This window comes from Neoarius graeffei, chromosome 15 (assembly GCF_027579695.1).
Source record: "Neoarius graeffei isolate fNeoGra1 chromosome 15, fNeoGra1.pri, whole genome shotgun sequence".
In the NCBI taxonomy this organism is placed as follows: domain Eukaryota; kingdom Metazoa; phylum Chordata; class Actinopteri; order Siluriformes; family Ariidae; genus Neoarius; species Neoarius graeffei.
This window is the reverse complement of record NC_083583.1, coordinates 5,798,475-5,824,006: the sequence shown is the minus strand read 5'-3', so window position 1 is coordinate 5,824,006 and position 25,532 is coordinate 5,798,475. Positions and strand designations below refer to the sequence as shown.

The window sequence follows — 25,532 nt, the reverse complement described above, 5'->3', positions numbered from 1 at the left end:
TATTTCAAATACACTACACTGAGACTTACGGAAGCCGAGAGAGACCCTTCATATAATTTTTTATTTTATTTTTATTCACCTTGCTATTCCGAGATAACGACATAATTAATTCAGGATCTCGAGAAAACAACTAATTTGAGATCTCGAGAAAACAAAACCGTTATTTCGAGATCTCGAGAAAACAAAATTTCATGATCTCGAGTAAATGGCTGAGAAATGGTTCATTCAGGTGCGCCAAGAGACTTGTGATATGCTGATTTTGGGGCTATTTCTCATTCTGTATAGACGCAGCTTTGGTCATTAGAATGTCTGGAATAATCGATCACCTAATAAGGCAATATTTTGATCAGGGGTTGACACGGGGAGAGATTGCATTAAGTCTTTTAATAAGGGATAATTTCAAAATTAGTCCGCGGCACCTCCGCAGAAGACTGGCCCTCTCTCTCTCAAGGCATCGTAAAAAGCCATTTCTGCTCTGTTACATGCCCACCAATTTCTAAGTCTTCATTGTCTGACCCACAGGGGGCGCAGCTCTGCTAGAAATCTCAGCTGTTTTCTCGAGATCATGAAATAATTGTCTTGTTTTCTCGAGATCTCTAATTAGTTGTGTTGTTTTCTCGACATCCTGAATTAATTACGTCGTTATCTCGGAATAACGGTTTTGTTTTCTCGAGATCTCGAATTAGTTGTGCTGTTTTCTCGACATCCTGAATTGTGTCGTTATCTCGGGATAACAACGTGAATAAAAAAAAGATTATATGAAGGGCCTCTCGCGGCTTCCGTAGAGACTTTATCCAATGGACGGGACCAAATAAATAAATGTTCCTGATGACAAGTTTAAGAGGAAATTATCTGAAAGGCAGACATTAAAGGTGTCACTGCATCGTTTTTTCATTAGGTGGTCTCTAGTATGAATGAATGCCCTGTGAGCCAGTTTTGGTGAAAAAAAATAAAAAAAATGCTGCAGTTCTCCTGTTTCAGGCTGTTCTAGTTTGGTGGAGGAGTGGGCGGGGAGAGAACGACAGGATTTCACCTCTTACTCATGAATATTCATGACATGTAAACACATCGCTTCTGATTGGCTAACAGCACTGTGACGCTCCCTCCAGTGGGTTATGGGCGAGGCCATGACTACTAATTTTCGAAGTGACGCAAGTTCGTAGGGCTTTTTCTGATTCGCTCGTTTTTCCCGTCTATTTTCTTTCATAGGCTGATACAGGGAATGGGGTTAGAAGAACATTTTTCACGTGCAGCATGCATATGCAACTCGGAGTGACCTATGGTATTTCAAAAAGAGCAAATATTAAACGGTTTGTCGTGGAATGACACCTTTAATGAACTGAATATCACCTACAAGACATGTAAACAGACCAAAAACTTGCAAACTAATCATTCCAATATATTTAAGTTATTCCACAAAATCGAGTCGTACATGAGCTGATCGCCGACGAGGCTATCGAACTGCCAACGAGCACCGAATTGTCTAATCCATGTATCAAGAGATCGAGTGGAATAACTTTTATTCTATCCACATTCACTGGATTTTGAGAAAACGGAGCATTTTTATTTTTCAGCAAATTTAATTTAAAAAAAAAAATTTATACAAAACGTCCGACAAAATCATTTCTGCTTAGCGGATATGTGGCAAATCGCATACATGCGTCATAAAACATGCAAATTTGACAAGATTTACATCAGCAGTCGATCAAATTAAAAAAAAAAAAAAATTAAGCTTCAAACTTTCTAAAAGAAAACGTGTTCAAAGTTCATTGATGGATTAAGAAGAGTTGTAGACGTTAACGTTACACTTATGGAAGCTGAAGACTGGCGCTTGTAACAAGAAAGTGAACAAACCGGCGAAATGACAGTAGCAATTTGTGAAAAATGCGATAAAATTCTTGAAAAATGCGATAAAATTCTTGAAAAATAAGGAAAATAAAAGCGCTACCTTCTTACTATTAAATACTTTCATTCCATAGTTTGTTGCTTTTTTTTTGGGGGGGGGGGGGGGGGGTTTGGTTTTCGAGTAGTTTTTATTTCATCCTCAGGTTCAGCAAAACACTTCGCCATTTTGTTTTTCCTCTCCTCATGGTATACGAGCTGATGGCCTTATAGTAGAGTAGCCAATCAGTGTGCACGATTGCCGATATCCAGTGAACGTGGATAGAATAAAGATATTCAAGTCTCTTTTATACACACAAAAGTATTCATGCTCCAGTGTGCTGCCTGGTATCATGTTTTGTTTTCCTGGAAATCGAACTTGGATTAAAAACGATTGGCAATCTAGTTGGCTAGCTGAGTGCATTCATCCAGGCAAGAGAAGAGAAACAACCAGATATATGATCATCCTCCTCCTCGAACAAAGTGAGATGATGGATAGCGCTACAGATAAATAGTTCACTGGATAATCGAGGTCTTACCTTCTGTGGGTTAAGAACCCTGATGACTTGTGTAACGCTTCCCTGGTTAAGGGCGGGGATAATGTTACTGCTGGGGGAGAGGAGCTGCAGCTGGAATGTCTACCGGCACAAAATAAGACCACGCTTGAACATGATAGATGATACTGCGTTTTTAAATTAATATCGGCATGTCATCCTGTTATAGTCAAGAAAGAGAACATGTTGAGGAGGAAGACCTTTGGTACTGCAGCCTGGAACACAAAGTCGGCCATGTCCGCCTCGGTGGAGTTGGTTGCGTGGATGGTGATGACTGAAATGTTCGGGTTCGGGTTGGACCTCTCGAAGGTGAAGTCTATTTTCAGACCGTTCTTGTTGTACGCGATCATCGGAGGAATTGCTGCAAAACGAAAATACATCATCAGGTTTTCCTGGTCCAAAAGCATCGTCGCTGGATCACACGGACACACAGCTGCATAAGCTCACCTGCTGCAGCGTCGTTGAACAGCGGCTGTGAGGAGAGACCGTCCAAGAGGAACGGCGGCTGGGAAACGGGTACAGAAGGAGCAGGTGCAGGGGTTGGACCACCTACAGAGTGAGGAGCAACTACCATCATCTAACTGACCAAACAAGAGACATTTTTAAACATGAAAGAAAAAAAAAAACCCTACCAGAGAGGGACAGATCCCCGAGTAGGTCGAGCAGCTCTCCGCCAGCTGATGCGGGTTTAGTGGGTAGAGTGGTTTGAATAACAGGAACATCATTACCTCCAAGCAAGTCTAACAAATCATTCGCCTGGAAAGCAGCACAGAGACAACGAAATGTCAATACCATGCCAGAAATAACAGCGATTACCAAGTCAAAATCACAACAGTTTAAATAGCCCTATTCAGATGGGATTAAAATATACACAGGGTTCTGGAGTAATTTCCTTTTTCACAGGAGCTCCATGATCGTATTTCCATCCAGATCCATATCAATCGTGTTCTCTATCCACTCGTCTGACCATCAGAGTCCCGTCCACACACACGGCTGTGATTTCTCTACACAGAGGTCACCTCATGTTGGAAAATAAATACGTGTGATTGCTGCGACTTGCCATGTTTAGTTTCATAGCATGCACATCAGTGACGCTCCCGCAGATATTGCACTGCTTTTTTTTTTTTTGGGGGGGGGGGGGGGGGGGGGGGGGGCATGCACATCAGTGACGCTCCCGCAGATATTGCACTGCTTTTTTTTGGGGGGGGGGGGGGGGGGGGGGGGGGGGGGATAAAAATAATTACGTTCAAGAAGAGGCACTCAACCATATATTTGGTCCGAGCAGTAAAACCTTGACTACCTGGGAAAACATCTTCAGGAGGAGAAATAAAACAAACAAAAAAATCCTTCAGAACAGCAAGGTTCCACAGACTGATTAAAGAAGCCATTATAACTGCAGTTACAGATATAAAATCATTACCGCATACCATTTTACTGCTGTCTGGACGCGAGTTTTATCAATAAGACGACATCCCTGATAAACTAACCCGATCCAAATAGGGCTTAAGACCCCTTTTCCACCCTTGGACTAAAGCACAAGATATTAAAAGATGGTTTCTAATTAAGAAAGATTTTACTGAACTTAACCATGGAAGACATCAATCATTTATCACAAGTAATATCTAACCGTTCCAAGCTCATTTACACATAGCCACACCCAAAAAGCTCTACTGAGAGCTCAAAAATGACAGCAGCAATTAAAGTCAAAGAGTATCTCCGAAAAACATAACTGCTACCATCAAGACATACGGAATTCTCCGTCTGAGAGGCGCCATTACTTTTGTTCCAACAGCACAGCTAGTTTTATTAGTTGTTAATATGGAACAAAGTTTATAAAACTGCAGCAACTCGTCAACTATTACATGATTCGAAGCCGATTAATCGAGGTTTACATGAGTGAGTCCATTTATAGGGAAATTCTCATACACACAAGTAAAATTTGATTGATTGATTACTTTATTCTGAACAATAAAGAAGATATAAAAATAAAATGAAATAAAAAATGCAATAATCAAAACATCGTCATAAACAAACAGAATAGCGTAGCCACAAGGCAGTAACATAATCATGTTCAGAAAGGATCAGGAAGAAATAATAACTTATCCAATCCTAACCCTCTAAAATCTAAAACATTTTTCCCAACCAAATAAATTCACAAAATAATTAGGTTTTTTTTCGCGGTCCAAATCCTGCGCTCTGATTGGCTGGCGAGCAGGTCCGTATCCTATGGTACGGACCCCAGTTATGGACCTCTGGCGACTTGCTCGTTCACAACAAACATAATAGCAATTTGTCAACATTTTTTTTTTTGAAATAAGATTTATTTACAAAAGATGATCAAAAATCTTATAAATTTTTGCCAGCATTTCTCAGAACAGCATTAATAGCGATAACGACAGTCTTCACAGCGAAAGCGAGTTTTACTACCCTGAGGAAGAAGAAATAAAAGAAAACATTCCAGGAGAAAGCTAAAAACCTCTAACTGTTGCTAACGCCGAGCAAAAACATGGCTGAATCCTGAATGACTCCTATTTGTATAAATAGGGGACTACATAGGCGGCAAAATGTAGTGTTTTTCCCTGCCATGGAAGTGCACTTGTATACCGAGGAGGAAGCAATTTGTATTACAGCCGTGAATGAGGATTCAAAATGGCGGCTCGGCTCGGTTTTCCCTTTCGGGCGCTCTCGTTTTCTGTTAGAATTTGGTAAAGAAAAAAATAAATATATTATTTACCAGCTTAAGGTCGGTCCGTATGGTGAAATACCGTAACCTCGGCCTTGAATACTGACCTCGGCCCAGAGGACCTCGCTCAATACTTTCAAGACCTCGGTCACGGTATTTCACCATACGGACCTCCCAGCTGCTAAATAACATACTTATCCACTGCAATCAACAAGGCACGTTACATTTCTGGTACTTCAACATATTTCATACTTTTAAAAATCACATAATAGTTTTCAACCCCCATGTTAATGGAGAAATCAAACCCACACCTGCGTCCCTCTCACCTGATTTGTCTGAACGATGCTGGGCGGGTGTTTCGTGTCCAGTGCAGAAGGTTCCGTCTCGCCGTTGGTCTGTACGATCTCTGTCGGCCCGTTAGTGGCCGTTTTTTCCATAATAGGCATTCGTTCTAATAAGGCTGGCCTTAAAAATTGGGAGAGACAGACAGCGATGTGGAGCAAGATCGGTAATCAAACCCTCCCCTTATCAATCACGATCAGTTTCCTCCACGCTCACGTAGCCTATGAAAGTGTGTACATCGCCGAGCTCTTACCTCATGTGATCATATTTCTTGAAAAGTGCATTGTACTCCACAGCTCTCTGCTGCAACTCCACATCTATGCTGCTGCCATATATGGACACCACTTTCTTTATTCGACTGGAGGAGGGAAAGAAAGAAAAAGAAAAAAAGATTTGGAAATAACCATTATAAAACAGACTAAATATCACACCAACCAGAGCCGTTTAAAGTTTCGCTTACTTCACGCCACTGAAACGAGTGGACAACTTCATGATGGCAGTCAGCGAGTAACCTCGGGTCACAGGGGTGGACAAGTTGGAGACGAGAAGACCTTCCAAAACATCCAAGACCTCATCTTCTGTAACCTGTGAGCAGAGGAATAGAGCCAGAACTTTACACAAGAGAAAAGAAAATGCGTGTGGGCTCAAATATCTGCATAATACTTATGTACTTGAAGCCAAAAACGCACCACAAAATGTCTAACACATTTATAATAAATGAATCGTGTCACTCGATGTAAGCAAAGGGCTCTGAATAATTAAAATGTCATTTAGTTTATACTTCATTATGCTTAAATATGCACACATTTTATATTCAAGCTAAAATGTTGCAAATATTGCTAACAAGAAAATCCGAGCAAACACACATACCCCTTTTCCACCAAATCAGTTGCAGGGCTGGTTCAGGGCCAGTGCTGGTGCACAACTCGTTCAACTTGCAAGCCAGCTGAGAACCAGTTTGCTTTTCCATAGCTCGCGGTGCTAAGGGAAGCCACGTCATTACGTCGCTGTATACGTCAGTTACGTCGCTACGTTTGCATAAACCTTGGCGCGAATATCAAAGCAAAAACAACACGGAAGCAGCAGCAGCAACAACAATAATAAATGACTTCGCGTTTGTACAGCTGCTGCTTCTCGTCGCTTAAAAATGGCGATCTTTCGCGGTCTTGTTATTGTTGTCGGTCTTAACAACTCCGCCCCCCCCGCTGACGTAAGCAGTTCTTTCCTCTGGCCCAGCAGAGAGCTGGTGCTAGTAGGGTTGGGCGGTATTACGGTAAGAAGGTATCCCGAGGTATCCAAAAGTACCAACGGTATCGGTCTCATTACCGTCATTTTAAAAAAATATATAATATCTAAATAAATATGGAGTACATGAGGTCATAATATAAAATAATAAATTGAAGATCATCCCGAATAACTGTGTGATCGTATTTTCACTAATTCTATCAATTTCCTAAAGAAGTTTTCATCGCGTGCAGGGTTATGTCGTTACCATGACAACCCTGCGTGACATTTTGGAGTCTGACAGAAAGCTTCGCAAGAGACTGAGCCCGGGGGTGTCATGGCTCAGATGGCTAAGGCACCGTACCATAAATCCGGGGACCCGGGTTCGATTCCGACCCGAGGTTATTTCCCGATCCCGTCTCTCTCTCCCCCGCTCATTTCCTGTCTCTCTATACTGTCCTATCTTAAAAAAAAAAAAAAAAAAAAAAAAAAAAAAGAGACTGAGACCGCGGTTGAAAGATGGCAAGTCAAGATAACGAGTTAGTGGCAAAAAAAAATAAAAAAAAAATACAACATCGGCAGTGTGGCAGTATTTTGGTTTCAAACCAAACGAAAAATCTAATATGTCCCCTAAGGCACACCATAGCCTGGGGTACTCCACTTCCACGAGATCTCTCCAATGAGTTGTGTTTTGAGTAGGTTACATGAGTAACAACAAGGTAAAATAATATAACGTATGAGATTTGGGATGTGGGTAATAAACGTTTGAAATGTCATCTACTGAAGAAACGGAAGAAAACATCGTAGCGTAAACTGTTAGGTTTCTGGTGGGAATTAGCAATGCGCTTGCTATCTTTGTTGGGTGTGTTAAACCGTATGGATTTAAGTGGAATAATTGTAAGGAGTTATGTGATCAAGACAACGTTTTAAGCAAGGTAAGGCCATTTGATTATTAATTTCCCCGCCATGGCATGACGTGGGCCTATATGATTTTGCCTTGTGCAGCTACCGCGCATTTGAATTAGGTTCGCCTCATTTGCGCTGAAGAATATGGTTTATCGCGCAGTCTAAACGGACTTGGGTGTTGGTTGATTCTTTTTCTTTTTTTTATTTCCCATGCTTGAAAGGGTATGATCCTGCTCATCGTGTACTTTTTTTTGATGGAGTAGGTGAAATAGTGCTGCAAATGGCGTTTCAACACAGACGTGTAAACGACAGTTGAATGCTATTTTCAAGATGAAGGAAGAGTTGCGTGATGCTTTGAAATATCTCTTAATCCATTCATCAATGCACAAAATTCGCTTTGCTGCTTAATCCATACCACAATGCACACAATTCGCTATGCTGCTTTTAAATAGTACATTTGAGGCATAGGCGCACGTTACACAGTAGGCCGAAACAAAATATTTTTTTCTCCGTAATACCGTATACCCCGGGAAAACACAGACGGTTTAAAGGTATCAAAATTTGGATACCGCCCAACCCTAGGTGCTAGCCTGGAACCGGTTTTTCTGGCCCCAGAGCCAGTTCTTTGTCAGTGGAAACAGAAAACCCGGTTCCAAACTAAGCACTGGCCCCGAACCAGCCCTGGAACTGCTTTGGTGGAAAAGGGGCAAGACAGAGAGGGGCAAAGGTTCCGCGTAACACTAATAATTATTAACGACACCATACGGACAGGAATTTTCTACGACACCAAGCTTTGAATTTAAATTCCGTATTTATAGGATTACTCTCACACTGAACCATTTCATTACACAAGTAACATACATACCCCTTTTCCACCAAATCAGTTCCAGGGCTGGTTCAGGGCCAGTGCTGGTGCTGGTTCACAACTCGTTCAACTTGCGAGCCAGCTGAGAACCAGTTTGCTTTTCCATAGCTCGTGGTGCTAAGGGAAGCCACGTCATTACGTCACTGTATACGTCAGTTACCTCGCTGTATACGTCAGTTACGTCGCTACGTTTGCATAAACCTTGGCGCGAATATCAAAGCAAAAACACGGAAGAAGCAGCAGCTACAACAACAATAATAAAAATAAATGACTTCGTTTGTACAGCTGCTGCTTCTCGTCGCTTAAAAATGGCGATCTTTCGCGGTCTTGTTATTGTTGCTGGTCTTAACAACTCCGCCTCCCCGCTGACGTAAGCGGTTCTTTCCTCTGGCCCAGCAGAGAGTTGGTGCTAGCCTGGAATCGGTTTTTCTGGCCCCAGAGCCAGTTCTTTGTCAGTGGAAACAGAAAACCCGGTTCCAAACTAAGCACTGGCCCCGAACCAGCCCTGGAACTGATTTGGTGGAAAAGGGGCAAGAGAGGTGTAACTTCAGTGACTAAAAACCAAAGGAACATTCCTTGCACTGACTTGTCAGTCTATTGAGAAGTGCTGTTACGCTGTTCCAGGAAAATAATCCAACCTGGAGTGGTGTGATGAGGCCTGACGTCAGGCATTCTGGTTTATATTTGATGCATTATTATTATTATTATTATTCTTCACACACTCGCTGTGTACATCCCGAAGATTTTCACTAAACGGCAAGTCAGAAACCAAAGCATCCATGCCCATCAGGTTTCCAAATCAAACGAAATTGTCGATCGATATATTAAACCCACCGACGAGCTCTGGGTCTCGAACAACATTCCGCTGTCGTCATGAGCTGTGTCTCTCAAATCAAAAACTATGACCTTACATTCAGAAGCATTTACTAAATCAGAAAATCCAGAACACTGGTATGCAAAACAGACCTTTCCGTCTGTTTGAAGGAGGAGAATTCAACACCAACTGCAATAGGAGTAGTACAATCACTGGCCACTTTATTAGGAACACCCATTAGTTACAGCTGCTGTTTTCTGCAGTTCTCTAAATCAGCCGATCCCTCGACAGCAGCGCGACGCATGAAATCATTGCAGATACAAATCAAGAGCTTCAGTTCATGTTCACAATGTTCAAACATCAGAATGGGAAAAATGTGTGATCTCACAGTGAAGTGTGACTTTTCACTGTGGCATGGGTGTTGCTTTGATCCAGATGGACTGGTTGAGTATTTCAGAAAGTGCTGATCTGATCTCCTGGGGGGGAGGGGGGGGGGGGTTCCCTCACACAACAGTCTCTCGAGTTTACACAGAACGGTGTGGAAAAAATAAAAATATCAAGCGAGCGAGTGAGGGAGAGAGAGTTCTGTGGGTGGAAACCAACACCTTGTTGATAAGCGAGGTCAGAGGAAAATGGACAGATTGGTTTGAGATTTCTTTTTTTTTTTTTTGCCAGGAAGGAACTCGTATGGGAACTCCTCAATCACTCTTTACAACCGTGGTGAGCAGAAAAGCATGCAACAGCAGAACAAAACATTGGGTTCCACTCCTGCAGCCAAGAACAGGGATCTTATGGCCCTTTTCCACTACCCTTTTTCAGCTCACTTCAGCCCGACACGGCTCGCGTTTCGACTACCAAAAAACAGCACGACTCAGCTCGCTTCAGCCCTGCTCAGCACCCAAAACTCGCACGGTTTTGGAGTGGGGCTGAAGCGAGCCAAAGCGAGCCGAGTGAGGCTGGGGACGTGAGCAGACACTCCCCTGTGCACTGATTTGTGAGGAGGAGTGTCCTCACATGCCCACACACGCTCCGCGAGCATGCTGGGGATCTGTAAACACCGCAAACCCGGAAGGAGAATTACGAATTACGAGAATTTCTGAAGCCTTATGCGCCTCGCCTCATCTATACGCTCTTGCCAGTACCTGTTCGCGTTGTCGGTGACAACAAGCCACAGAACCAAGACCAGCAACACTAACGACTCCATGTCCTCCATGTTTATTGTTTACTATTCGGGTCGTGAGACTACCGCTTAAAAGCTCACTGATGTCACTGTTTGCGCTGCTTAACGACATCACGTGACGTCCACCCACTTTCGCTAACTCCACCCAATGTGTCCACCCACTTCCAGCCAGCACGGTTCAGCGCGGTTGTAGTCGAAATGCAACTCCAACAGCCCCGCTCAGCCCAACTCAGCACGGCACGACTCAGCCCAACTCAGCCGCGTTTGTAGTGGAAAAGCTGCATTTGACTCAACAAGTTCCTATTAAAAGTGGCTGGTGAGTGAATGCATGTACATGATTTAAGACAAGATAGTGTCAGGCTCCGCCCCAGAAGCTCAAGCGGTCCAAAAAGTGCTTATAAAATGACTTGCAGAAGGCAGATCCAAAATACAACCATACATTCTGGACAGGAAGTCAGTTTTCCCAAACGGGTTTTCTCAGCAAGTTAATAAACTTTTGCGAAGGGCATTGCTTAACCCATTGTGGTGGTGGGTTTTTTAATATCACGTTCTAATTATATTCCAAGTTATTTGTACAAGTAAGGAAGATATATATTAAAAAAAATTGCACCTTTAAATCTCATTTTCTCCCCAATCTGATTACAGCCCTTCTCCCTTCAAAAAGAGACTAATGCTCTTCAAACGCAGAGAGTGGGGACAATTACGCTCGCTCGGATTCCCAGCCACTGAGAGCTGCACCATCATCTACAAATGCAATTCTTAAGTGAACCTGACAGACGGGAGTCCAAATGATGGAGTGGTGTAATATTTACTTGAATGGGCTCCTCCTCCTCACACTGTCCCGACACCAGCAGGTCTCCGTACTCTCCTATGCACCAGGACGCCACCTGCACCAGAGGTTGCTGTAGAAAAATATATTTCGCTCAGCATAAACAAGCTTGCAGGTTCAGATGATGATATAATCTGAAAAGATAAAAATAAAAATGGCTTCACCTGTGAGATATCATCCAGCAGGGCTTTGTAGAGTCTCTGCACGGTATAAGCATGCATCTCGACGCTATTAGTGATGAGCTGAATGAGGTTCGGGACAGAGTCATCCCTGACGTAACTCCCCGCCTGCAACGATCAAACGGCATCTTTACAAACCGCAGTAATGAAGGGAAAAATAGACAGACTCTCATATTAAAAAAAAATTGAATTACAGCTGCTGTCAGATTAATGAACTCATCAGTTCTAGTTGTCAGTCGATGGATCACTCAAAAATCATCACGCAACAGCTCAACGAGTATCCCTTCAAAACTGTCATTTACTAATAAACTCTCCAACGGATTTAGTCTTGCATGACTAAAAATGACTCGCGTTTTCAAGGAGCCGTATGTAATTTTTACAGCCCTTTGTTGTCCGCAAGATGAACATGGCCAAGCTCTCCCTCTTTTTTTTTTTAAGGAAGGAAAAAATAGGTTTTAAATTTTCACCTCTGCCATATAAATCACAGGCTCTTAAAAAGGTACTGACTGCAAAGTCACCTGAAATTATTATTATTTTTTATTGTGCACGGCACTTTCCGATATCTCCCAAGGTGATGATCATGCGGACGAGACGTGAGGATTCCGATATGCCGAGGGTCGCTTTTCTCCGTTTTGGGACCGTTTTCCTCCCTCTCGAGGTAAACGGTACAGCCCTATGGAAACAGCAAACAGCCGAACGCGAGGGAGGAGCTTTAAACAAGTAGCATAACTGGAACTACGTCATGCCAAGATGGTGACGCCACAAAGCAAACATCGTGACTCTGCATTGACCTCCGAGAGCTTTGAGTTAAAAGGATGCAATTTGTCGTTGACATTCATGAATAGATCCGTGAAACAAATATACAGACAAATCCTCTCGATATATCTTTTTACTAGGGGTGTTCACACAGCAACTTGTACTCCGGTGCATCACCGGGGCTGCCCCGGTAGAGCGTTCACACGGTACAAACTTATACCGGTGTAGCCCCTGAAAGCTGCTTAAACCGGTGCAAATCTAACCCTGCTCGGGAGGTGGTTGAAGAAATTTACTCCGGAGTAAATGCTAGTTTGCGGGGCAGCACCGATATAAAACGGGACGTCTGAACGCTACAGGGGTAGACTCGCTACGCGTGAGGAGAGCTGATTACATACAGGCATTGCATAATTTGCATCCTGGTATTTTGCGCTTCCAAAATGGCGAATATCAACAACAGAACTGCGTGTCTTCATCCACGTTGTTTTCCCGGCGCTTGGTGATGCCATGACAACCGTCCACATGGCCATGAACAACACGAAGTCGTCGATTTGTTGCCGAATGAATTGTAGAACGCGTTGTTTTTGTGCCATCTTGTACTTGCGCAACCTTTCCTTTCTCTCTTTTACCCTTTTACGGTGTCTGATAGACCACAATGTAGAAAGTTTGTCTGGAGAAGTATAAACCACGGTTTTTCGATACATCAATCACAAACAGGGCAGGAAAAGGAAGTACATTTTCACGCATGTGCATATTTCATTTCCGCATTATTACTATCGTATAGCACGGTCGCAAAAACTGCCGTGTGAACGCAAGTGGGGCTGCACCGGTGCGAACACGCTTCTCTCTAGTAAGCAGGTTTGTGACGTGTGAACGCTCCACAAAATTTACACCGGTGTAAGATATATCGCAACAAAATACATCGGTGCAGCATCGATGCAAATATGTGCCGTGTGAACACCACTATTGTTACTGCTTGTGTGTTAGTTTCTCTGTAAGATCAAAACATTTGGTGTGTAACGCCATAGTCACTACCACGGAGTCGAGCCCATGCATTCAAAGGCTAAGACGGCTAAGCGCTATTCGAAAGGCTAAGATTTGGTTCTCTGTCCAGAAAAATTACACCTCATCTAACCTCACTATCTTCCAGGTGCACTCACTAGGCAGGCTTTCCTTTTCTTTTCCGCTGGCTTTTAGATAGAGGGAGAGCCGAGTCAGTCAGGTTTGCCCACGCCGACTTGTTTTGGTTAAAAGTGGGTCAAACACGCCCCACGGTGGCCACGTGATAATTGTTGCTCACTTTCTTCAGCAATCTCCAGAATCGTAAAATGCAGGACGCTTTTTATCTCGACAAACATTTACACATACGATACATGGTGCGCACGCAGCAGCGAAACATCTCGAAACTCCAACAGCAATAGACATAGAACATTTTGCCCAGAATTCAACTTTGCAGTCAGAACCTTTAAACATTACATACTGCACCTTTAATTGGACTGCATTACCACGTTCACACTAGCAAACAACTACTCACTCGCGCCTTTAATAGTTCGTCTCTTGTGGCAGTGTCGCGACTGCTAACATCACATCTGAGAGTGCGTTTGACAGATTAGCAAAGCAAGCAACTAGCTATGAACAATTACTAGAGGCAACAATAATCTCCACGACTTCCTCCCAAGCTTTATTTTTCTCCACAGACACGAGGTTCATGTGACGAGGCATGACACCAAACAAAGTTTGGCAACCGCCAAAGTTTTATTCTCTATAATAGTTTTAACCTCATATGCCGCTACTTCGCCAAAAGACTACTCTTGTATAACCACGTTGTCGGGAGTGTTATTCCGCTAATACCACGGCAATTTTTTAATTAGTACAACGTTTAACTGATTAATGAAGGACATGTTGCACATCGCAGTTCAAGTCCCTGTGCATGAGCTGTCATGATAGAAAAGATCACATATTATAATAAGATTGTTCATGTAAAACCGTTTCTCATATTAAAAGCTGGAACTAGCAGCCGAGCCATACAGTTATACAAAAATAATGCAAAATTCAAGAATGTTCAGATCGGATTGGTTAGAATCACTTAAGCTGATCGTTTGGATTTGACACTTTACACCGAGCTGAGTAAATCAAATCTTAAAAATATTTCAAGTACAAGGAAATTTCAATTCGAGCCTATCAGTCACTTGCTAGTGTGAACACAGCGCGTTTTCCTCCTTTAGTCCTTGTACCCGGGTAAATCCGCCTTGTCTGAACACTAATACCAAACAAACAGTGATTTACCGTTGTTAACACCCTCATAATGGTGTCTATGTGCCATCTTTTGGAGGGTGCATACCTGGAAGAGAAAGGAAAAAGTAAATACATGTGCACAATTTGTGAAAAAAAAAAGTTGCAAAGCCATGGTAATGTTCCGTTCGCAACTATATTCCTTTCATGTTGGAGGTCATGCTGTCAGAAATGAATGCGTCAACAGCGTCATGCTCTGACGATGGATCACTCATTTTATCATCACGCAGCACCTCTGATTTAAAATGGATTAAGAGAGGGAAATTGTTCCTTCAGGCTTCTTAATATTAAAAAAAATATATTATGAGTAGCATGCTGTGTGAGCACAATCGCTATCAGGCGCGTTAAAATGTAAATAACTTTTCTAGAATTTCACCAAAACTCATTGAATTTTCAGCATTGTAAGAGAACTCCCTAAAGTATTATTCAGCAAAACCCCAGAATGATGCACAAATCTAGAATTAACAGAATTTTTAGTTCTTAAAATTTAACGTAATTATGGACATCATGCGTAACATTTACACCCGTGAAAAATCACTTTGAATGCTGTTTTGAAAGTTTTGATCAAATATTCTCCATAATAAAAAAAAAAAAAAAAAAATTCGCTTAAATATTATAAACACACAGTCTTTTAATGTATCAAAAAATAATTTTGATAAAGCAAGGAAATTCGGAAAAAATTTGTTTTTTCTTTTGCTTGTTGTGCGCGTCACGCTACCAAAATCTAACTAACCCCTTCACGAACAATTCCAACTTTCATGGACTTGTAGCGCGAATAAACCTTTCAAAAAAAAATATAATACTTCTCAATCAGTAAATTAGAATCCTGGTGATTTATATCCTCGTAGCTTCAGTAGATCTAGAGATTTAGTCAATTTAGTAAATCCCAAACGCTGTGAAACACGCCAGCCATCTATGGTGAGAAGTGCTGCTGTAGTTGAGAAACTCATTTCTCCCGCTTCCAACTAACTCCGTGACCCAGACCAAAATAACAATGTCATGCTCATCACTTAAGGATGATTTATGCCAAGTTTCACGGAAAAATACAGCAAAATAAACTTGCTAGAAGCATTTTTCAAAATCCCAAACACTATGAAACATTTCTTGTAGGGTTTCAGGTTACAAATTTCGAGAATAGAGAAATTGCGTCGCAAAAGTTTGCCACTAAACTCGCGAAAATACTCCATCCTAGCGAGTTTCACAACCGAACTAGGCTACGTGGCAGTCCGTGACCACCCAGGAATGTTCTAGAAGGTACGCTTCTAGGCACGTGCGATCGAGAAAGACGCCACATGAAGGTAAAGGTAGTATTTCCACCGTCTTATGACGTTTTTGCTTGTTTTAGCGCGATAAACAATGCATTACGGGTAATCATTAAAATGCTGATTTCAAGGTTAAAATGGGTAAAAACAACTAATTTATATAGATATTGTAAAAGTTGTGCCTAATATTTCAGTACATAAAATCAAAACCTGAATTTTTTTCCCCATGTTACACCATTGTGCATCTATAGCATGCTACTCATCCATCCATCCATCTATTTTACTTCTTTAAAGTTTTTTTTTTTTTTTACATTTATTGCCAAGGTTATCTAAGGGTAGCCTGGGCCCGCCCATCCTAAGCGTGACGCAACACGAGGGCCTGTTGCAAGCTTAGTCTGGCCAGGCAAGCTATCTCCAGCTCTTCCAAGCTCCTGAAAAATCGGGAGCCAATCAACTTTGAGCATCTCCAACGGCCCTGGGTAGAGGCGTGTTCAAGACAGTGACGTAGTAGAAATGCGACCGGAAGCCATAGATTGTTTACAGAATCATGCTGTATTGAAAGCATTCAACGGAGCAAAGAGCAGCCCTGGAGGTATTTATTGAAAGGAAGGACGTTTTCGCCTTGCTCCCGACCGGCTTCGGTAAGAGTTTAATCTACCAGTTAGCCCCGCTAGTAGCCAAATCAATGGGGCTCAGCGAGAATCCTATCGTCGCGTCACATACGTCAGAGGAAAGAGTGATGTGATTGGTTTAAGCTTCGTCACAGCCTTTTCTGGCTTCGACCAGTAGCAAACTGAGGCATTTCAGGGAGGCGGGTCAACCACGGGCTCTGGGAAACGGTTGGGCTGAATATCTTGGCCAGACCAATAGCTCGTACAGCTTTGAAGTCGCGTTAGCCAGACTAATCTAAGGGTGCCAATCATGTGTCACACTTTTTCCCCCTCTCTCTCTTACACAACTTCCAGAGACCATTCCAAAAGCCTTGGCACCCCCAGCGAATGAGAACACACTTTCAGAACAAAGAAAGCATTGGTATTTACACCAAGTGGAAGTCTCAACTGGTTCTCATAGGGTGCCAATAATTTTTACAATCAATTGTAGCTTTCTTCAGAATGTTTCAACAGTACAGCCATGCATTACGTCAGCTTTCCCAACACCGCACGAAGATCTTCTCAGATCCACAACAAAGCCCAGCCTTACTTCTCAGCAGCCAGGAAGACCCCAGACGCGCAGTCGGCTTTGAACTCCGGGTCACACGAGTCCAGGAAATACAGCAGCTCCTTCATCATCCCACGGATGTTATTTCCATTGACCAGGGCAAAACTCAGCTCCATTGCACGTCTGTGGAGGAGGACAGAAGGGCAGGAGATCGTTCAGAGCCGGTCAGTCAGAGCGAGACTGAAAACGAGCGGGTATTTATGGCGGTACCTTTTAATGGAGACGTCCAGGTCTTTCAGACAGTCCACAATGGTACTCCGATGCCTTTGAACTGCGTTGTGGTCTGTCTGCACCGTTTTTAGTAAGGATGTCAGTGCCACATATCTGAAGAGGGGAGGAGATAAAGGTCAAGGCATCATAACACACATTAAAATTAAAAATCACAATCTTCCACTTTCAGAGTAGGTTTTTGGGCAGGGTTGCCAGGTCTCAGCAAAACTAAGTATACAATGCACAAAATATGCAACCTCATTATTTCTTGAGAAACAAGTTCCCTGTGGTGCGCATGCATTTTTAATTTGCAGCATCTGCAATATTGTTCATCTCATACAACAATTATCCATTCCATAATCCAATAAAAAAAGAAAATCCTTCGCATTTGTTTCTGGATAAAGATTAGATTTAATTTGGACAACGCGTGCCAAAAGATCTTGGCAGCTCTGTAATATTTTCAAGCATCCCTGCATGCACATTCGCTTTTGTCCAGCTCAATTTGACGCAAAAAAAATGACCCTGGCAACCCTGTTTGTCGCTGCTATAATAAGAATAAAAAAAGTCTACCTGATGTTTTTGTCATTGTTGAGAAGAAAACGTCCCAGGATATTAATAGCCAATACCTGCAACAGGAGAGAAGGGAAAAGAGGAAAAAAAAAAAAAGGGGAAAAAAAAAAAAAAGGCATCGTACATGGATCAATCAATAAAAAAAAAAAGGATTTTTTTTTTTTTTTTAAACACTTGACTCACCCTTAATCCACTCTCTGATTTGATGTCCATAATGGTCAGAACAGTTTCATACAAGATTGCATTACCTACATTTTTACTCGTCTCTGTATTTGTTGCAACCTACGACAATTTAAAAAAAAATTAGAACACATTTGAAGCTTTAAATGCTCCCAGCACTGAATATTCAAATTCAATCTTCTGAAATCTTTTACCTGTGCAAGAATGTCATTCATAGCTTCACTAGAGTCATCGTCGCCCTTTCCCAGAATTCTCAGTAGCCTCAATATCCGCACCTGAAACAATTCCATGAGGAAACATACGTTACAGTTTACGGTATATTCTGGTAAAATTAAATAGGCACAAACCATTTTTAGTGAAAAACATGGAAATGCAAAACAGGCCAGTTCAGAAGAAAAAACCCAACCCAAAGACTGGTGTCAGTCAAAACATTAAAACCACATGAAGAACCTTGATCATCTTGTTGAAATGGCACCCGTCAAGGGGCGGGAACAGTCAGTTCTCAAAGTCGCGTTGAAAGTAGGACAAATGGGCAAGCGTATGGGTAGTATCTCACTGGGCTGTGACAAATTGCGAACGTCATTCACAAGTTTAAAAAAAAAAAGTGTTCTGAAACATTCGCGGGGCTTCTCAATTTCCTCGCATGAGTCGCAAAGCGTCGCTCCTTCATTGCTGAAATTCTGAACATGTTCAAAAAAATTTGTGCGACAAAATGTCTCTCAAAATAGCCACAAATGCGTCGCAAAGCCATCATGAACCCTTCTCAAGTCAGTTTCCATGAGACAGGAAGTGCAAGTTGAGAAAGTGCGAGCCAGTATCTCACTGGGCTGCGACAGCCTGCGACTAGTTGGGGAGACAACAATTGTGGTAAAATACGTGAATATCAATTCAGCGTGATTCCCAGTGAAAATTGTCGCTAATTCGCACATTTTATTGCAATTGTCATGTCTCCAACTAGTCGCAGGCTGTCGCAGCCCAGTGAGATATTGGTTTAAGGATCTGAGCAACTTTGACAAGAGTCAAAAATTGTTATGGCGAAATGACTGGGTCTGAGCATCTCCAAAATGGCACGTCTTGCTGGTATGCAGTGGTTAGTACCTACCAAAAGTGGTCCAAAGGAGGACAACTAGTGAACCGGCGACAGGGTCATGGGTGTCGAAGGCACACTGACATACATGGGCAGCAAAGGCTAGCCTGTCTGGTCAGATCTAATAGAAGACCAAGTTAAATCTAGCTACAATATAAATTGCTTGGGAGGAGCTGGGACCAGGATGCACTATGGGAAGAAAACAAGCTGATGGAGACCATGTGATGCTCTGGGCAATGTTCTGCTGGGAAACCTTGGGTCCTGGCTTTCACGTGGATGTTACTTTGACACACATCACCTCCCCAAATAATCACTGCAGACTAAATACATCCCTTCCTGGTAACAGCATCTTATGGCAGTGGCCTCTTTCAGTAGGATAATGCACACTGCAAAAATGGTCCAGGAACATGACCGAGCTCAAAGTGTTGACCTGACCTCCAAATCCCCCAGGTGTCAATCTGGTCGAGCATTTGTGGGATGCGCCGGACAAACAAATCCGATCCGCAGAAGCCACACCTCGCAATTTATGAGATTTAAAGGACAGCACACCTTCAGAGCTCTTGTGGAGTCCATGCCTCGATGAGTCAGAGCCGTTTTGGTGGCAGGACACTATTAGTGTGGTGCAGGTGGAATTAACGTTATGGCTGATTGGTGTAAAATGTGCACTCAAACTCAGGTTTTGGTTTGTTTTTAAGGGATTGGGAATTTGATTCCAATTATGCCTTGTAAATGAATTGTATTTACTTAAAATGCTTACAAGCGTTTAGAAATACAATCGCGCTCGTAAATCTCACATTCAGACAGATATCAGTGCGCTACTGATGCGACTTCTACCTTTGCCAATATGTTACAAGGATTAATATTAACAGATTTGATCTGCCAACTGATTTATTGGACAGGATAAGGGTTATTTAACGTTTTGGTGCATCACAATACGTCGCATGAACCGTTAAAGTCTGAACAAAGCTGTAAGGAGGGGCAGGAAAGACAGAACACTGGATTTTTAAAACTCAAAATCAACAACTGGCAACCCTGACAGGAGAGCATTAGAGTGTTCTACAAGTATCAATGATCACTCGAAAACCTCAAAAAATTCAAGTAGGGAGTATTTTATGAGAATACTGATAGACATGTTGCTCCACTCTTGGATGAAACTTAGGCCCAATCCCAATTTCTACCCCTTCCCCTCCGCCTTCCCCTTGGCCCTTCCCCTTGAAACTGAGCTACAAGGGATAGGGCTTGAAATTCAACCCTTACGTATTGGGATAGCCCTTCAACGATCGCATACGTCATTGCGTACCTCCGTCAGCGTTTACGTTAGCAAAACGCAACGCGTCATTGGCTGCGACCAGCCGCTACAGTCAGAGCCAGAGGCAGAAATCTCTGCTGGCAGGGTGTGATTTGTTAACTAACACCACTGAATGGGATATCTTTGGCGCTTCGTGCACCACATCCGACAGAATGAGGTGTCAGAACACTCATGTAAACAATAAAAGCGAGAATAACAGAACAAAACATACGCAGTAAAGCAACCGAAAACAATACTCACTCCCAAAGCTTTTTAGCAGCAGCTTGGATTTCAGAAGTCGCTGCTCATTCTCAGCTCGAAAGCGAATCAAGCGGCGTTTTTCCTCTGGATAACAACTTAAAAACACGTAAATAATGGAGAAAATACATTTATGACAAGCTTTCGCCGCGGGAACCGCCATCTTTCCGAAATCCGCATGAAATCTCGCTGAAATCCGCATGGCATTGTGGGAAATCACTCAAACCCCTTCGTTCGGAGTCAGCTCCAGGAAAATCTCCGTTTGGAGGGGTACAGAAGCCCTCCCCCTTCCCCTACCCCTCCGCGTTAACTGGGATTGGGATACCCCTACCCCTTCACGTGAACGCACAAAATGGAGGGGAAGGGCCAAGGGGTTGGTCCAAGGGGTGAAATGGGATTCAGCCTTAGAAGAGAGGATAGAAAAGGGGTGGAGCTTACCTGCAGAAAGGGGTCGCTGATGCCGGACACATCATGCTCAGGAGAATATCCAGACATGATCAGGTTCTTCAAGATTCGCACCAATTGAGGAACCAGCTAGAAAAAAAAAGAAAAGAAAAAGAAGAAACTCCAGTGGCAAAATAAACCAATGAAATGGATGGAATTCTGATTTCTAAATAAATCATACAACACTTTAAAATAAATAAATAAAGGGGAAGGGAGCAACCATAAAACACAATGAGAGTGAAAATCATCTTGGAATAATTTGATTCTCAGCACATTCAGTTAGAAGCGAGTCAAATGGATGCATCAGTCATGATAATCGTTGTACAACTATGGAACTCACCTTACGTGGATGAAGCGTATAATTAACAGTGGATTTATATTTAATCCTGTGTTAGTTTTGGGTAACATTCATTTTTAAATTTGTGCTCTGAAGATCACAGTGACAGATACTAATGAATGACCGTTATTAGTCTAAATGGTGTAACACTGAACCACAAATTATACACAGCTCTATGACGACATTCAAAATCAAAATCATAACTAGAAAGAAAAAAAAGACGACAAGGAGAACATATTAAAACAAATAAATTAATTAAAATGCACTACAGTGAGCACGGTGGAGAGAGATTCTTTAAAAGCATGCACCAGCTATGAAACCAGAACGTCCTCTTACCTTCTCATTCTAACACAATGCAGGAATTGTAACAGACAAATGACAGAAAAATATGAAGTAGATGTTAGGGCGGGAAACTGGAAGAGAGGTTTAACTTTCAGAGAAGAGCTTTAAAAAAAAAATTAAATAAAATAAATGTTACGATCATGAGTAATGAGAGGTGGGTCGTGCCAGAGAGGCAGTTCAGGCCGAGAGGCAGAGAAGCAGTAGATACACCAATAAGAAAAAGTAAAGAGAGAGGAAAACATGCTCTAAAGAAAAAGTGCTCTGAAGAAAATACCAATGCAGATCAAGTATCGAAAAATCGACAAGTGTGTCTACAAGCACCTTGTCACAAGTCAAGATCATGAAAAAGATTTTTTTCAAATAAAGTAATGCAAAAAAAAAAAAATTTCAGTCATTCAATGCAGTTATTCATCAAAATCACAAGCCGAAGAAAATGAAGACGTACCTTTCTGAAATGAGTGAGCATGTCAGGACTCCGTTCACACATTTCAGTGAGTAAAACGACAGACGTGTGGAGAACTCCTGTGGGGGGGGAATCCATAAATAAATAAAAGACAATATTCTTTCAGCACTGGATGCACCACTCATTCATTCCTCCACCCTTTTCTCACACGACCACTTGATGCATTACAGTTGAGACGATGCGGTCAATCATGTTATCGGACATGCCTACATGGTTAATATTTGTTGTCTGGGGCTTTAAAGTAGCCTAGTAAACTGGACCCACCCGTTTAGCGGCCAAAAATATTTTTGCCTAGCAAGTGGCTCTAGCCTCGCACCATATAAACAAAAACACCCCGGGCATCAAATCGTGCCCGCCAATCACAACGCAAGGTTTTTGTTTGGATTCTTTGGGCGGGCTTTTGCAGGAGTGACGACAAAGCTGCGCGATGCTGGAGAAAGCACAGCAGGAAAGATGGCTACGGCTAGTGAACAGCGCGCGTTTGACTCCGCTTTGGAATCAGTTTTAGAAGAATTAGACTTGGAGTTTTCGTTGAAACATGAGCAGGAAGAGGCTCTCCGCTCATTCCTTTTCAAGGACGTTTTCGCTGTTTTGCCGACCAGCTATGGCAAAAGTCTGATCTACCAGCTGGCTCCGCTCGTACCCAAAAGGATGGGGCTAGTTTGTGCAGTACGAGGAATTAATAAACAGCTTTGAAACATTACTTTTTGATTGTTTCTTATTTTCCCGTTATTTTAAATTTAAGGGAAATTATTTCACCAAACACCACTAAATAAAAACACTCAAACAGTTTAAGCAAACCCTTAAACACTTGGAAAAAATAAAAAATAAAATACTGAGTATGTGGTACAGACTCTAAACTTCTTAATATCTAGAACCTGTTAATTAATATGCATTTTGAAAAATTATTTATTTCAAGGTCTCCCCCACTGCGCGCTCTGACTACGTCACAGTTGCGCTGATTGGTCAGAGCGTTGGCCTATACGCACAGAGACAGTTTGAAAAAGACAGCGGTTTGTTCCTCCCACCCCCTTCGGAAATGTCTACGGATCGAGGCCAGACTAAATATTCACATTTAGTCTGGCTTGCCAGGCTAGCTTTAAAGTGCACATCACGGGTAAATTCAAGAGCAAGATCAATGCAATTCTTCTATTTTATATTAAACTTTGGTCAAATATCTGTAACATTCTCTATTTTTTTTTTTTACCTTACACAATACCAGAAAAATTCAGTTGAAATCAAGCCATTTGAGGCGAATTGGTCCGCCTCTGAAAAAACTTGGCATTTGGATTTCCCGGCAAACATTGATTTTCGTGACGTCGCGTGCGGGACGCCTCCTTCTGAATCCTACGTCAGCGCTGGTTTGTTTATGAGAAAACGACCTGGTGGTTTTCTGCAAATTTCTTCAACGTTATCGAGTAATTATTAAAATGGTTAACAGATGTATCGTAGGAGGGTGTAGCAACACCAATCATGATGGGATTAGTACTCATCGTTTCCCAAAAGACCGGACAAAGAGAGAAACGGGAGCGCTTGGTCTACACAGGCTGTGCACTGAAACCGTGCAAAGCTCGCGCAGCCTGCTGGCGCTTCCGCAGATAACGTCACGAATCTGGCTCCAGACTCCCTTGGGATTTTTCCAGACTCATTTTATTTTATTTTTTTCTGCTGTAGACAGATGGCCTTGTGCAAAATTACCCTTCTGGATGAGTGTGTAAAGGAACATACTTTCATATATTTAAAAAAAAAAAAAAAAAAAAAAAAAAAAAACCACAAAATTAGTCCAGAATATGCCCTTTAAACAGGGATGTGATTTGGGGCTGGTGAAATTATCTGAAAATTTTAGCCGGGGGTCTAGGGGCCACAAGCCCCCAGCTGGTCCAGGGCAGCGCCCTGGTGGGGGGACAAAGTAGTCAATGAACCAAAGTAGTCAAATTTTGAAATGCAAGGTAGAACTGATAACGTTTTATCATATGAGACGATAAAAAGGTTTTAGAAATCTCAAAATGTAAACAAAACATGTCCGGACAAAAAAAAAAAAAACGTTTTCTGTGAAATTGACTCATATACAGAACTGTACAGTGTTCACTCACTTGAGGATTTTCATATGCAAGAATAAAAATCACTTTTTCACTAAACAACATTCACAAGAAATGTGTTTGCTGAATCCATTCAATCCAATCAGAAGTCTGTGAAGAAGCCAATATCTCTAATATTTCTACTCATATTTCTGAAAGGCGGGGTACACCCTGGACAAGTCGCCAGGTCATCACAGGGCTGACACATAGACACAGACAACCATTCACACTCACATTCACACCTACGCTCAATTTAGAGTCACCAGTTAACCTAACCTGCATGTCTTTGGACTGTGGGGGAAACCGGAGCACCCGGAGGAAACCCACGCGGACACGGGGAGAACATGCAAACTCCGCACAGAAAGGCCCTCGCCGGCCACAGGGCTCGAACCCGGACCTTCTTGCTGTGAGGCGACAGTGCTGACTGCTACACCACCGTGCCACCCTTAATTTTTTTTTATTGCTGTAAATTTTGTTAATTATGCCTTAGATATAACGGTAATGTGTAAATAATGTAATGTATCTACATTGGTTGTAAATTTAATTAAGTTCATTTCATTCATTCATGCATAATTATCATACTTTTTTAAAAAATAATTCAAATAAATAAAACAACCTGGCTGATAACACTGGTCAAGATGATGTTGACACTTCTCTAAAACAAAACTAACTTTATATAGTAGCCTCCATATACACACACTGAAGGCTCAATCCCAAATCACTTCCTCCTTCCTATACAAGTGCCCTACACAGGGGGCCCCTGTCGTCTCTCTAGTGCACTCTATATGCCTTATGGAGCGGTTTGGTCTTCAGCGCAACAGATTTCCTCTTCATCAGCGCGGTGGAGCAACAGGACAGGGGGCGTTTCCAGCTGCTCAGCGCTCACTTTCACTTAGCCTGTTAGCCAGAGCAAGCAGCTGCAACACATATTTTGACTTCCTATGTAGCCAGAAGAAGCTATACATGCTCCAAAATAGGAGCAAATTATAAATAAATGGCCTTGACAGACTTGTGTTTAAGTGGTGCGTTAAAGTTCTTGCCAGCTACATGGCTAAGTAGCAACAAGCCTGAGTGTAAAGTAACAGAACTTCACTGCTACTAGCAAGCCGTGCTAACTCAGGAGCTAACTCTGGTGTCGGGTCTGTTCCCTGAGCAAATGTTCCAGTCATTTTACACCCAAAGTGGAAATATTTCCGCGGACTAAATGACGAACAGCATCTCCTCCTCTCTTTCTTCTCCGCCCAGCGCGCCGGTACGTGAACTCATTCCGGGTGACCGTCAGCCAACCTCTCG

At 42.4% G+C, this 25,532-nt stretch overlaps 1 protein-coding gene across 1 annotated transcript in view; it reads right to left on the bottom strand.

Moving 5' to 3' along the window:
- ap1g1 (adaptor related protein complex 1 subunit gamma 1) overlaps positions 1–25,532 on the bottom strand; it is a 64,078-nt gene that overhangs the window by 3,206 nt on the left and 35,340 nt on the right. The window contains exons 6-22 of the mRNA XM_060940803.1: positions 22,144–22,220; positions 21,014–21,109; positions 18,137–18,217; positions 17,946–18,044; positions 17,763–17,818; positions 17,193–17,306; positions 16,965–17,105; positions 14,497–14,551; positions 11,443–11,565; positions 11,262–11,351; positions 5,921–6,045; positions 5,714–5,818; positions 5,445–5,583; positions 3,068–3,191; positions 2,883–2,984; positions 2,636–2,796; positions 2,421–2,519 (exon numbers count right to left, since the gene is read on the bottom strand). Coding sequence (XP_060796786.1) covers positions 2,421–2,519; positions 2,636–2,796; positions 2,883–2,984; positions 3,068–3,191; positions 5,445–5,583; positions 5,714–5,818; positions 5,921–6,045; positions 11,262–11,351; positions 11,443–11,565; positions 14,497–14,551; positions 16,965–17,105; positions 17,193–17,306; positions 17,763–17,818; positions 17,946–18,044; positions 18,137–18,217; positions 21,014–21,109; positions 22,144–22,220 — 1,787 coding nt within the window. The remainder of the gene's footprint in view (positions 1–2,420; positions 2,520–2,635; positions 2,797–2,882; positions 2,985–3,067; positions 3,192–5,444; positions 5,584–5,713; positions 5,819–5,920; positions 6,046–11,261; positions 11,352–11,442; positions 11,566–14,496; positions 14,552–16,964; positions 17,106–17,192; positions 17,307–17,762; positions 17,819–17,945; positions 18,045–18,136; positions 18,218–21,013; positions 21,110–22,143; positions 22,221–25,532) is intronic.